We start from the raw sequence: 15,058 nt of genomic DNA, 5'->3' as shown, positions 1-15,058 counted from the left end.
TCTCCTGCGAGTCACGATGGTGAAAGAAACTAAATACTATGAGACCCTGGGGGTATGCCATCACCCGTAACCAAATCTTAAAAAACCACCATGATACTGACCTCCTGCAGGTTTCCCCAACAGCCACAGAAGCAGAGCTTAAATCAGCCTACAAGAAGGGCGCTCTGAAGCACCACCCAGGTATGTCTCTTGCCTGACATTAGATGGACGTCCGCGCTAACATACCCGCCTAGATAAAAACGCGCATAACCCGGACGCCGCGGAAAAATTCAAGGATCTCTCCCACGCCTACGAAGTTCTCTCGGATCCCCAAAAACGTTCCCTCTACGATCAATATGGTGAAGAAGGTCTCGAACAGGGCGGTGCCGGCGGTGGCATGAATGCTGAAGACCTCTTCGCCCAATTCTTCGGAGGTGGTGGTGGCGCCTTCGGCGGTATGTTTGGCGGCGGAATGCGCGAGACCGGCCCCAAAAAGGCACGTACGATCCACCATGTGCACAAGGTCAGCCTCGAAGACATCTACCGCGGCAAAGTAAGCAAACTCGCTCTCCAGAAATCCGCCATTTGCCCTCAGTGCGACGGACGAGGCGGCAAGGAGGGAGCGGTCAAGACTTGCGCACCCTGCAATGGCTCCGGTATGCGCACTATGATGCGCCAGATGGGCCCTATGATCCAACGCTTCCAGACCGTCTGCCAGGACTGTGGTGGTGAAGGTGAAACTATCCGCGACCGCGACCGCTGCAAGCGCTGTCTCGGTAAGAAGACCGTCCTCGAAAGAAAAGTCCTACACGTCCACGTCGACAGAGGCGTCAAGACAGGCCACAAGATCGATTTCCGCGGCGAAGGTGACCAGATGCCCGACGTTTTGCCCGGAGACGTTCAGTTTGAGATTGAGCAGAAACCACACGCCCGATTCCAGCGCAAGGACGACGACCTGTTCTACCAGGCCAACATCGACCTCCTGACTGCCCTAGCCGGTGGAACTATTAACATTGAGCATCTTGATGAGCGATGGCTCAGCGTGACAATCGCACCCGGCGAGCCAATCACACCAGGTAAATTTGCCCTCATTCTCCCCTTGTTTAGTTTCCGCAAACACCAATACTAACATTTTCACCTACAGGTCAAATCAAAGTAATTCCCGGTCAAGGCATGCCATCCTTCCGTCACCACGATTTCGGAAACCTTTATATCCAATTCAACGTCCAATTCCCCGAAAAGGACCAACTACAGAACCTCGAACTGCTTGAGAAGGTACTACCACCACGCCTGACCCAGGATGTACCACCACCAGATAGCATGGTAGAGGACTTTGCCCTAGAGAACGTCGACAGTAATGGCGGACAGGCCAGAGCCCAGGGAGCGGCGAGAGGAGAAGACGATGAAGAAGATGGTCTGCCGCCCGGTGCGGAGAGAATGCAATGTGCATCCCAGTAAGCTTAACGAGACATTTGGAGAGAAACCGGTGCTTAGTACTATGAGATAAGATGTGATGGTGATGGTGTGTGTTTGCGATGCGGTGAATGATAAACGAACTGGAAACAAAAAAGACATCAATATGGTCGGTGGTCGGGAAACTTATAATTTTCATGCATTCGATCGGCGAATTATTCTTCTACTATTTTCCTCTTTTTGTTTCTCTTGACGATGTGACTGACCTGATCCCTTTCCAATTCGTTACTTTTACACCCCACGTTGAAGTGTTCCTTTTATTATGCTTCTTCTATCTTCCTTGTTGCTCGTTTGCTTGAAATAGAACGAATTCATTTTCTCATGATTTGACTATTGATGGTATCAATGGGCGTGTGGCCTGTTTCGTCCGTCCTTGTCTATCGTCTATTTTCCGGGCCATGTTAAGTGTTGAGTGCATGGCTCGCCTTTCTTATTTCACAAGTCCGGGCCCAGATAGGGAACAACCTTGCAATCCTTCGTCTAATATTTCTATTTTATGTCGTACATGTCTATTATACCCTCCGTGATATCTACCTTCCCTGTCATTCCGGCATTATTCCACTCAACTACCCCTACTCAACAGGACAATATTTCTCGGGGGAAATCGCACATATAGCTAGCAGAGGAGGGAGATTAGATGGGACGGAGTAAGGGTATTCATATTCGACATTTTGCTATTTTCATTCTTTCCCCTTTGTTGACCTAATCTATCATCTATATGCTTTGCTTTCCTTGTCCTTCTTGCTCTGGTGCCTTGGTATATCCCCATCTTCTCAATATTTCCTTCATAGACTGATAGTATCTATAAGTTGAAATATATGCATCGGATTAACCTCATCCTTATTATAACCGTCCGTTCTATAGAGATAACGCGCATGTGTACTCCCAATGCTGGATGGGTCGGGCGGTGGTATCGGTCTTTGGTAGAACGACGTAGTTCAGGATTTTGGGTAGGCAGGTAAAGGGATAGGTGTAAATTTCGGGTTTATGGATTAGATAGAGTATCATATTGCTGGCTTGACCCGAGTATAAATGGAATATATGATGAATATGATTGTTTAAAGCAAAACATAAAGGTGACGCCTATCTGGTGGAAGGGGAAAGGGGTAGCTTGATAGGGGAATCGAAGACTTTGGAAAATCGAAGACTTTGGGAAATCAAAGACTTTGGGGGATTCTTTGGCCAGCACAACTGTGACTGACATTTTCGACAGAGGACATTGGAGTATAGGGGGAGGCGGTAAAATGACCTGGATATTGCTCTCCGAGGAGTTCTTCAAGATAGGCTATGCAACGCTGGCAGTAAGGGTATGCGGGATATGGTAGAACATTTTCAAAGCATCCAATTGGGGGTCATATCGACCTGAGCACGCAATCATTCCTCCATAAGAATCAAACGTGGAATGTATAGACGGTCTTTTAGGCCGGTAAATATGTCCTGAACACGGGACATGGATCGAGGATTCAATATACTCCGATGCAACGCCCGTGAATTGGTTTTTCCTCTGGCTATTTCTTTTCATCAGCCGGGCTGATGTAGGAAACTGATCAGGACGAATGAGGTCATAACTGCCGTCCCCGGCCATACCAAGATATGCATGAGCCATGGGTGGCCGTGTCTTGGGGGGATACATAGTTACGAGTCTCGTGGGACCCGTGGCGGAAGATGAGTTTGCAAAATTCGATATCTGGGGTAGTGATATCTCTCTACCTCCGGAAGTGATCCGGCCGCATATATTGTGGCGTGAGGAGGCGTGAGGGGATAAGGCAGAGAATAGGGCAATAGATGGCTGCTCTCGTGGCCCGTCTTTCGCTTCTTAACTTCCGGATCCTGTCTTCCACGGATGTGTTTATCCACAGAATCCGTGGCTATTTCTTCCTACCGCGTTCTAAATGATTCTCCGCACCTATTAGGAATCAGAGCTGGGGTTTCCTATGTATGCAGGCGTGCTGCCTGATTATCGCCCGAAGGACATGAGATATCAAAAACTCATTGATGACCCGATAGCAAGGATAGTGGAGCTCCTGGGGGGGCTGCCTATGCGCCGCTCAGGTGGCTGTCATGGACAACCCGGTGTATAATTCCGGAAAGCAAGTAGAGAGAAGAGGAAAGAAGCAAAACAAACTCAGGGCCAAGGAACAAATGTCAACACTAGAGGCAGACAAGTCAATATCATGGTTTCAGCCAAGTCCCTCGCGGCATACCAGACATATCTAATTCGTGGGGTATAAGCTGGGGGACCCAAGGCAGTGAATGTACGGAGTACGTCCTTGCCTCCACGACATGCGACATCAGCACACATGGCGCGATATATTGAAGCAGCAGACCAAGGCGATGATCTCGGACTTATCGTATGTATACGCCTTACAGAGTAAAGATCTGGAGTTGACATTGAGCTTTGGTATATTAAATCACGCGGGCGTTGTCGATCAGATGGGTTTGAGTGCCAACCCTCTCTTTTCGGAGATGGATGGATTGGAGGCGTTAGTGGATTGAACAGCCAATAGGAAGCACGGCACCATTCCCCAGGCTGGAGGGGTTGGGTTGGTTAGACGAAAATACGGAGTACGCAAGGCGTAGTTAGCTATGGATGTCTCCACCAAATCTATAATGTTGATATTCGGAGTATAGGAGTAACCTCGAAAAAAAATATCTTACCTCCCAACTTCCACATTTGGTAAACTGACTCGACACGGCAAGGCTTGTGTCCACCGAAGACTTTCCCAAGAGGAGCTTGATTCAGCCATGGTGTAGCGAAGAAAGGCCAAGGTCGCTTATCAAGGCCAAGTAGAAGCTTCTCCCGATCAAGATAGATTGGCAGCATCGTATAGCCTATAGCGAAGTTCGATAAAGTGGACAAGCGAAAACAAAGACTGACGGTTCCTGCGCCAAGCTGATGGGTCAATATTTCTTATTTCTAGCCGTCCTCGAAAGCGAATATGTGAGTATATCAAAAACACTTTTGCGAGTTTCTTCTTCTGCTGTTCAGACCGAAAGAATGCCCGCACGTGAAGGTTGCATATATATTCCGTGATAGTACAGCCCTTTGATAGGTGGGTGGTTATCCCCGAAAACACTAATTATAGGTCGTATTTGAAATAAAGTCGGCCCAAGTTGGAATCCTCTTCGACCATGTTGCACAGCACATCTCCTCCCTAGGGAAGATAAACCAAGATTGGGTTTAGCTTAGAAAAAGCAATATGAATGGGGCGGGTTTGCGGTGGGAGCTGGAGACCACCTATTTTAAGGAGCATATTGGGGCCACAGCATGCCCTTCGCCGCCCGGAAGACCTGGTTTTATGTATAGGTCATTCGAGATACTCCGGGCTCTGCGCTGAGCGGTGTGATATTGATGTTAGACACGGCTGATACTTATATTTATATAGTGCTGACGCAGAGTGAGTGTAATGAGAGGGTTCTTGCCGGGTTCAAGGCCCCCCTGCCGATTCCCTGAACGAAGAAGCTCATTACGTGTGTCTGTTGATATCTCAGCTCAACATGTCTCGTCCTCATTGGGCTACTGCACACTCTTCCCGTACCTTAGCAGTACCGGCAGAGCAATAAAGTTTTCGGCAGATTTAGGTTTGCCCGTGGCAGTTTTCCTGCGCTTGGGAATATGTTCCACAGCGAGCCGGCGATCACGTCGTGGGAGAGCAAACTGCACTGGGGGTCTTCCGATGGCGCCCCCGGAGATATATAGTTATGGGCTGGAGTATTGCTTCTGCCCGGAACAAATTTAGCAGCACGGGAGAGAAAGAGGTAGGTGTTTTCGTACTCCGTAGATCTGTTGGAGGCCGTGAACATGGACGGGTGACGTACATTGCTCGTTTGTCAATACGATAGGCCCAACCTCGGTGGGCGTTGGCAGACCGACAGATCAGGCGAGGCTCAGAGTGCCAGGACACGCAACGGCGCACAATGAATATCGATTCACCGTTATTTTGTTATAACCAGGGGGCCTTGAGATCTTCGGGCTTTGCTAAAATTGGCATCGGTCGTGGCTTTATCGTCTGATTGAAAGACGGCATCGATCTTCCTTTCTCTATGCAGCGCAAAATGCACCAAGACAAAGCATTCAACGGCAACCAAACCAAAGAAAAATTTGAGTATTTAAATGCAATAAGCGGGAAACCGAAATAAAGGATGCATCAAACCACGTAATACGAGGACCAGATCGCCCTGCTGGGGTGAAGGGGGCTAAGCACTCGAGAATTTAATGTAGAGGCTGCGGTATCAAGCGAAATCTTTGCTCGGACTTCTGCGTGAACATTGCAAGTAGCCATCGGTAAAAGCGCGCCATCGTATGCGGTATTTTCACTGAGCAGAGGAGGGGGTGTCCGGGCTCGGTGACTATAGGGCGTAGCTTCTGATCGAGAGAAGTAAGCACGGCGAAGACCGCGCGCAGCTGCAGTTGCTGCTCTAGTTGCTACGCTGCGTATCGCGCGAAGTGTGCATTAATATCTGCTAGAGTAGAGTGATAATATCATGTTGGTGAGAATTGAAATGTCTCCCAGAGAGGGAAAATAATGCAATAATATTGAACTGAGACAGCAATTGCAGGTTGAGTGTAACGTTAATCGCACGTCCAGGCAGAGAGGCAACCAAAAATATATGATCGGTTTCATGCAGCCAGGACTCGAGATGAAATGTTCCTGCTGGTCAGGGGATGAAGGCCATGGTGGCACCTCCGCATCCTCCCGTCGAGTTCAGCTGCCCTGTCCTGTCCGTCCCGTCGAGGACCTCGGTCTCAAATCCATGAGTCTTAGAATAGCAACTACTCCGTATTCTAGGCACATCCTTTTTATCGGAATTGTTAGACCATGGAGTATATGCTGCAACATATTATACGTAACAAAGTTGGGCTAATATAGCTGGAGGAGAAGGCTAACTGCCCTCTGGTCCACTTCCGTGTCAGAAAAGACATTTGCTTGGCCAGACGCTGATCGTGTTTCGTCCCACTTGCCCTCAAGCGACGGAGCGACCTCGATCGCAAAGAAAAAGCAAAGATGGGGGGCTTCTAGTGCAAAATTCTAGAACAAGTAATCATTGCACGTTGAGAGAAACCTGGCGAGACCGGATATTTGCTCGACATATAGCTGCAAGGTCGCATTAAAATTGACAATTTCCTTTGATGTATGCTGCATTGCAGTGTGCTACAGCTGCTTTAGGCATTTGGTGGTTAGAACATCGCTTTGTATCACGATCCATTTTCTCTGGATTGTTGTCCTGCGATGTCACTCCTGAGGTCACTATTTAAGGTGTGAGCGTAGATTTCGATTAGGGCCGGTTGGCCCAAACATAGACTATCCTGTGCAGAGAATCAAACCGCCGCCAGCCAGGATCGTTAGGCGTGTTCGGGTCGACCGTGTCCCGAGTTATACGGGTGTTTGAGCCGTTCGCATCGCCGTGTTTTATTTCCGTTTCATTCGACTCCCTGGCCTCGTTCCTGTAGGCTATCACTTTTTTCCTTCCAGAACACTCGAACGTCATCCCATCCTGAAACTTTTTGTTTGAGTAATGACCGAATCCTATGTGCGGACCATTGCATGTTACACAGGATTTTCAATCGATGGTTTTTTCTCTTTCTGCATGAGTCTATTCTGACTTCATGTTGCTTCATGTTGTGGCAGCATAGTTTTCTCGGCCATAAGACTGCAGACAGACAAGACACCGCAACTGCTCCGTATAACGCAGTGGCAACCACATATAGGAGTTCGCCTTGTTCTTCATGCCCAGCCATGCACTCGCCCTGCTGCGTGTCGAGCAAACTTTTGAGATCTAGATTTAGGTCTTGATACTGAGGAACCGCCTCTCCCAACCGGCCAACGATTACTGATGGCATTTTGGCACAATCCTTGGAGTGGCGAGTCAGAGCTGGTTTTGACAATCGCTGCTGGGATGTAGGATCTACCTTAGCGACGTCGCATGGCGATACGAAGTGGTTTGGTGGGACCCTCAACTACGATACAGTCAACACTGACATCAACGCATAGTACCCAGATGTTAGGGATAATCAACGCTGCGATGATGATGTTAAATATATGAATTGCGGGTCTCTTTGACGTGGGGGAGGGGGAGGGATACCATGATCCAGGAGTTGCATTTTTGACCTGCTCACGCTACTTTTCCGGCCGATCAACTTTGCTCGTTGTTATCTCCGTATTTCCGATCCATCCGACTCAAGACACTTTGCAGCACGTTGTACAAAATGTGCCTGGGGGATCCTGGGATCGAGGGGATAACGGTGCCTGCAGGTAGGATTCCCCAAATGCTGTGTTAGGGCCTTCCATAACTCGCAGTGTTAAGCAGGCCCTTTTTTAGAAGGGCTGAGGCTGTGGAGTATGATGAGATAGATGCACGTCCCGCTGAGATGAACTGGCGATGAACTGTTTGATGATTCAGCCTCTACAGCACGAACTAGTCAACAGGATACGTTTCGTAAGAAGATATGAAGTAGCCAGGCCGATTTAGCCGTATCCAGTATGTACAAGCCGGCCACTATCGGGCGGCCTTTCTACACCGTTGTGCTGCGCATATACTCCGTACGTCGGCCCTGAGTGTTGCATTTTTCATGGTCGTACAAGAAAGGATTCAAGCATTTTATGCTTTCCATTGATCCCTGATGTCGATGATAACCGGTCAAGACCAGGGATGGATGATTCCAGGTCTCGAGAAATCTTGTACATATCTCTTCCTTGAGCGCCAAGGTACTCGTGTCGAGTCCGCCTGTCGTGTTCTCGAGACAAACGTAGATGAGTATATACTTCCATAGGATGAGCGTGTCATATTATGTAAACATGTCGGTAGTTGTTTCGAAAGAGGAAGATACGATACGGCATATGTGACAGCACATCCCTGCCAAATCCCTGTTTGCCATGGGCGAGATAGTATGTACCAGACGCCGGGGTAGGGGTTCGGATGTGGAGATCTCGTTTCCCATATCTCATATCTCGGGCATCAGCCGTACTGCGTGTCGGCTGAACGATTTCGAACGGTTCACTTCCAGCGGACTGGACTTTCCGGGCGACAGACAATCATCGCCAAGATGGGCAAACAGGGAAAGCCGGACACAAGAGTAAGGACAGCGATGGCAATTAATGCCATACAGCACACACACACACAACGCGGCACATCGAGCGAGCAGCAGGCCTGTTTGCCAGTTACCCTGTCGTCCGTCTGCTGGGCTGAACCTGCTAACTTATGCATGAGTGCGCATTCCCTTCACCGTGTGCTTCAAAACGCCTCGTCGTGTGAGACTGTGACGACGACTGCCGTTGGCTCTCGCCTAAGAGGTGGTGGTGTTAAGCCCGCTAAAGGGGGGTGAGGATACAGCAAGGACAGGACGCGGCCTCTTCAGCTAGACCATACGCTATATCCAGACAGCTTCCTTTTGCTCGCTTCCTGGGCTCGTCTCCGTCTCCCTTCGAGCGTAGGGTCGTAGGGTCACATGATAACCCGCTCATCGATGCCGACGTCTGGCCGATATGCCCGTATGATACTGGCTGCTGGTGGTGTTTCGGTCCGCTAGGGGTGTAGCGTATCGTGAAACGGCCGGGTCGACCCTGATCTGCCTCTTCCTAGCCTCTGCAACCTTTCTAACCGCTGCCAGACACCTTAACCTATTAGCCTCGTTGCAGGACCCTTGCTTGCTCAAGGATTCTCCACATAATATTCATGCCTGGTAGAAAAGCAATTTTAGGTCATGGAATACGGAGCAGTCCCCCCATAACCGCGCCAAGGAATCCCTCCTAAGCCCTGCTAAATCCTTATCTCTGCGCCCCTGTTGGGATCTGCCCTGTCTGGGTTGTGTCTTGTTGTCTTGGAGTACATCAGCCCATCCACACACGAGGTTGCCACACGTCGCGAAACATAGCTATATCTGTCGAGCCGCGCAGTACCTGTATACTTTATACAGGCTGAACGATTAGTCATGTGTATGAACACACAACACGACGACCCTTCGAGTAGAGCTGCTCGGAGTATCTGCTGCCTTTCGATCCATCCCCCCGTTGCTACGTGACCAGTAGGTTGACGACCTTATGCACGATATGTACGATGTCGTAATAGTTGGCGGATGAGCTCGTACGGGGTCGGGGGAACTGGCTACCACATCCCACCCGCGCCTGCTGTTTTTCTTTCTTTTTTCTTTGCTTTTTTTCATCTCCCCCTTCTTTGCATTTTCTCTTCAGTATTACAGACCGCCCATGCCACTGTGAGGTCTGATCGTATAGTTATCCTCATCGTATCCCGGTGGAGCCCTCGCCAACATCACCTGTAAAGCCATGGGGGACTAGCTGGATCGGGGCGACGGAAGGGATTCGCCTCCGCGGTCCTGTCGACCCTGGACAACAGCCGTAACTTCAGATATAAGAGGCGCTGAATGGAGGCTCGCATGCCCAGCAGGCGCAGAGAAGAAAAAGAAGCTGTCGAATTTAGGATGATGCCATCATATGGCGTCTTGGTGAAGAGCTATAATTGGCCACATAAGCTGCGTCGACTTAACCTTCCTTGGCGTAACAACTCTAGCATGAATATGTATTTGAACAAGAAGATGGGCGGAGGCTTGATGCTGTGTAGCACCTCTTGTCGTCGCATGACGGGCGTTGGAATGAGGAACCGCTCACTCGGCGCCGCGGAGTTATCTTTCTGGGCAAAATATCAAGCTCATCTTGGAGGAATATCGTTGAGATCGATGTCTTGGTAAAAAAAGGGCGATCATTGAACCAACTTCAGACCTATGTTGTAGATTCACTCCACAGCAATCATCACCGTTAGAGGCAACATGCTTTCGTGTTCAGGCATTTTTTCCTTTTTTTCACCACCCTGGTGCTCCGGTCTGATTGTCGGTCTCTCCATCCATCCATCCATCCTGGTAGCGGTTATGGCTGGAAATTAAGCTTGTTGCCTATCCCTCCGGCCTAGGACGGCATGTAACTAAGTAATAGAGCCTGACCATTTTTGCAATCCCTGGGCCCCTCCCCCCGGTCTCATCCTGCATTTTGCAAGTTACAGATGCAATTGCAGCTGTGATCCACCATCCTGATGACTGCGGCGATGCTGTCGTTGACACTCTCGCCTGGTAGCCTTCGTCCTTGTTTCGCTGTATGGTCAAAGGCGGAAACTGTGGATGGGCTCCCTGAGTTTCCGTGGCCCATGGTTCTCCACCCTCTTGCACTGTCCTGTCTGGCCCGTTTCCCATTGATTGCGTGACTTCCCGCCAGTAGGAGGTACATGCTCCGCCAGTAAAACCTCCCTTATCGATCTATAACTTAAATATCTCTTCGGGTCGATGTCCGTAGCAGGAAAATGTTCATAAAGCTGGTCGAATCCTCCTCCGTTTTGTCTTCCTTCTCCTAGACCCCCCTTCCCCTTCTCCTCTCTCATACTGTTCTCTTCCTCCATCCGTGAGCTGGTTCTGTTGTTGTCCGTCAAGGTTCAACTCATACTCCCAGAGCCTCCCTCAGCAGTTGTCCCATCCATATCAGTCCGATAATGGGTACTCGATAGACACAACATTTCAAGGTCTTCTGATCTCGCGCCCGGTCGCTTTGTCCTTCCTCCTGCTATACCAGATCGAATCTTCATCTTCCGTTCTTCAAAAGTTCGCACTTCGCATACCACTCCAACCGGCCGGTTTGGCTCATCCAACACCAACGGTAGCAGGATAACCCCCTAGCTGCAGGTCCAGCTTCACTATTATTGCTTTCTAGAAAAGCCCTCTTCTCTTCAATCAAACACAATGGCTTCTCCCGAGTCTTCCGAAAACAAGACGGGGATGCAGAAGTTCGGAGCGGGCATCAAAAAGGTCCTCGGCCTCAAGGATGAATTCCCTGTCCCTACCGACCCCGTGACCCGCGGCGAGTCCACCTTCTCAGTTGCATCTACAGAGATGTACTTCGACCAGGATCCCACGACCATGGAGTATTTCCGTGAACTCACTCCCACCGGTCAAGATATTGTCAACTACCTAATCAGCATTTTCCCATTCCTCAACTGGATCTCCCGATATAATGTCCAATGGCTCATTGGTGATGTTGTTGCTGGTGAGTTGAACATGCATCTATACTTTCGTAGTCCTGGTCACTAATATATTTCTACAGGCTTGACCGTCGGTGTAGTCGTCGTTCCTCAGGGTATGGCATATGCCAAACTCGCTCAGCTTCCTGTCCAGTTCGGTCTCTACTCCTCCTTCATGGGTGTCCTGATCTACTGGTTCTTTGCTACCTCCAAGGATATCACCATTGGTGTAAGTTTTATTTATATGCATATTATATGAGTCGGTTAACTGATAAATTATAGCCTGTCGCTGTCGTTTCCACTCTTGTTGGCCAGATCGTTGACAAGGCAAAGGTCGAATTCCCTGACCTTGCTCCTGAAGTCATTGCATCTGCGATCGGTATTGTCGCTGGTGGTATCATCGCTTTTATTGGTTTGATTCGATGCGGCTGGATCGTTGACTTCATCCCACTCACGGCTATCTCTGCTTTCATGACTGGATCCGCTCTCAGCATTGCCTCTGGTCAGGTCCCATCCATGTTGGGTCTCAGCGGCTTCAACACCAGAGGAACCACCTTCTCGATCATCATCGGATCCCTCAAACATCTTCCTTCCGCCAAAATTGACGCTGCCATGGGATTGACTGCCCTCTTCCTCCTTTACTTCATTCGCTGGGGATGTGGCTTTATGGCCAAACGCCATCCATCAAAGGCTAAGGTTTATTTCTTCACTGCTACCCTTCGCGCAGTCTTTGTTATCCTCCTGTACACCTTCATCAGTTTCTTGGTCAACAGGAACCACCGAAAGGATCCTGTCTTCAAGATCCTGGGAACTGTTCCACGAGGTAAGTTGATAATCTCTACAGAACGTGTTGGAACTTGAAAGTATGATGCTAACATGCGCACTTGACAGGTTTCCAAAATGCCGGTGTCCCAGTCGTGAACGCTAGGGTCTTGAGTGCCTTCTCTGGTGAAATTCCAGCCGCCGTCATTGTCTTGTTGCTTGAACACATTGCTATTTCCAAGTCATTCGGTCGTGTCAACAATTACACCATCAATCCATCCCAAGAGCTCGTCGCTATTGGTGCCGCTAACATGCTTGGTCCATTCCTGGGAGGATACCCAGTCACCGGTTCTTTCTCTCGAACTGCCATCGCCTCCAAGGCTGGCATCAGAACTCCATTCGGAGGTGTCTTCACTGCCATGGTTGTCCTCCTCGCCGTATATGCCCTTCCCGCCGTTTTCTTCTACATTCCCAACTCCTCTCTCTCAGCCGTCATTATCCACGCTGTCGGCGATCTTATCACTCCACCAAACGTTGTTTACCAGTTCTGGAAGGTTTCACCCATCGAAGTCATTGTCTTCCTGGTCGGTGTTTTCGTTGCAGTCTTCTCATCCATTGAGAACGGAATTTACGCTACTGTCGCTTTCTCCCTGGGCATCCTCCTGTTCCGCCTTGTCAAGGCAAAGGGTGAATTCCTCGGACGTGTCAAGGTTAACTCTGTTGTTGGTGACCATGTCATTGACAACGATGGCAAATATGGAACTTTCGATGACACCAGCAGCATCCCAGGAGGACCAAGCAGCCGCAATGTCTTCCTTCCCCTCAGCCACAAGGACGGCTCTAACCCCGACGTCCAAATTGAGCACGCCCTACCTGGTATCTTCATCTACAAATTCTCTGAAGGGTTCAACTACCCCAACGCCAATGGATACCTCGATGACTTCGTCGCCACCATCTTGGAGAAGACCCGACGCACAAACCAGAACAGTTACAACCGTATGGGAGACAGGCCATGGAACAACCCTGGACCCAAGCGTGGCGAGACTGAAGCTTCCACTGATGACCTACCAATCCTCAAAGCTGTCATTATGGACTTCTCTTCTGTTAACTACGTTGATGTCACTTCTATTCAAAATCTTGTGGATGTCCGCGAGCAACTTGACCGACATGCCGCACCCGAGGTTGTCCAGTGGCACTTCGCTCATGTCAACAACCGATGGACGAAACGTGCTCTCGCCGCCGCTGGTTTCGGCTACCCCACCTCACCAGCAGGATCTGAGCTTGCCCCACGCTGGAAACCTGTCTTCAGTGTCGCCAACGCTGACGGAACCAACAGCTCCACCAACTCCCTGGATATGGGCCACAAGGGTTCCGCCATGTCTAGACTCGAAGACGAAGAAATCGGTACCATCACACCAGCTTCACAAGCTCCTACAGAACGAGTGGAGGTGTGCAAGGATGGTGTTTATCACAAAGAAATTGAGAAGGTCGGCGGTTCTCGAGGCACGGTGGTAAATAGCATGAACCGCCCGATGTTCCATGTTGACTTGACCAGCGCTCTCCAGAGTGCTACGGCCAATGCACGACAATGATACCAATTTGATGCATAGAAGCATACACACGAATACGCCAATAGAGTTTCGTGTGTTTGATGACATTTCCTTCTGTTTGCTCTTCACCTGTCTATATATTATATACTCTCTTGCCGTTTTTGTGCAATTTTTCTCTTTGGTTTTGGATTAGATACACCTTTTTTTTTGTCTGGTTTTGGAAATACCTCTCAGCGATTACATGAGGAACTTGGAGTTCACCTGGTGCTATCGAGGACATTAATATAGCCTCGGCTCCCTTAATTTGGGACATGCAATATATATACATATATACAAATCATATTTAATCTGCAAAGAAATGGCAGACCTTCCCAAAAATATTTCTGTCCAACGCCTTTTCTCGGTCGATTCTTTTTCGTTTCTCGTTTCACGTGTTTGAGGCTCAGTCAGAGTATCCACCCTGACAAATACGAAAATTCCCCTTTATAGGGCTAGCCTTAAACCTTAACTTGACCTCGGCCCCTGAAACCACTTGGTCCAAGCTTTTTGCTGACTTCGCAGTGCATGCCAAAAAGAGCTTAGTGCGTGATGGCTGAGTCAGCTATACAACAGGCGATATAGGGCTGTGCTGGGCCGATTTCCCTTTTCGGTAGGAGTTGCGACTTCCACGGCGTTTCAACGTCCATCTTCCTATTGAACACCCGTTGATACGTTCAAGGATATGCAAACTGCTCCTAGCGCTGGATATAATGCTTCTGCCTAGGCACCGTTAACGAATATGCAACATGATATGATATCCCATCCAGTCGTGTTATTAATAGCCAGATATGTCTTCTTAACGAGAAGGGCTGATTCAAAGACACATCTGGCTGCCAACAGTCGCTTCTGACGATGCCGTGTTCCGCTATGTGAATATAGATGCCTATACCACCCGCATGATCCAGATTGGCCATGACCTGCCTGCGGTCCAGTGGCTATGGCCTCAAATACGAGGGAGCCTGTCCCCACTCGCCTACCAAGCTTTTTCCAGGGCGTCAATCCGGCCATCCTCTTATGGTAATATTTGCTGGTCTCGTATCGGGGTTGTTGACTCGGGGTTGATATAAAGCTGAAGAACCTGCCATGTTGACCTTTGGAATATTCGCAGACTTCAATCAGACTCAAATTCTTCTAACCCTTGCTCCTACCTTCCCCTCTATACATACTCCCTTCTGTTTACCCCATCTATATACGCAATGCTTATTTATAAGGCGATCAAGAAGCGCCGTGCAGAGAGG

General features: G+C 49.3%; 2 protein-coding genes across 2 annotated transcripts; both read left to right on the top strand.

The window, feature by feature from the left end:
- Nucleotides 1-16: 16 nt before the first annotated feature.
- Nucleotides 17-1,437, top strand: GIQ15_03504 (mitochondrial protein import protein MAS5; the record flags this gene model as incomplete). Its single annotated transcript, XM_033550921.1, has 4 exons — nucleotides 17-52; nucleotides 111-180; nucleotides 234-1,055; nucleotides 1,124-1,437. 4 exons carry the CDS (start codon nucleotides 17-19, stop codon nucleotides 1,435-1,437), a joined length of 1,242 nt encoding a protein of 413 aa, XP_033408082.1.
- Nucleotides 1,438-11,191: 9,754 nt separating this feature from the next.
- On the top strand, nucleotides 11,192-13,823 carry GIQ15_03503 (sulfate permease 2; the record flags this gene model as incomplete). Its single annotated transcript, XM_033550920.1, has 4 exons — nucleotides 11,192-11,495; nucleotides 11,553-11,698; nucleotides 11,752-12,292; nucleotides 12,361-13,823. The coding sequence occupies 4 exons, from the start codon at nucleotides 11,192-11,194 to the stop codon at nucleotides 13,821-13,823; spliced, it is 2,454 nt and encodes an 817-aa protein (XP_033408081.1).
- Between the last annotated feature and the right edge of the window lie 1,235 nt (nucleotides 13,824-15,058).

The sequence above is a fragment of the Arthroderma uncinatum genome, assembly GCF_011692745.1.
Source record: "Arthroderma uncinatum strain CBS 119779 chromosome Unknown scaffold2, whole genome shotgun sequence".
Classification (NCBI taxonomy): domain Eukaryota; kingdom Fungi; phylum Ascomycota; class Eurotiomycetes; order Onygenales; family Arthrodermataceae; genus Arthroderma; species Arthroderma uncinatum.
Note: the sequence above shows the minus strand (reverse complement) of the source record. Positions and strands in the feature narration are given on the sequence as shown.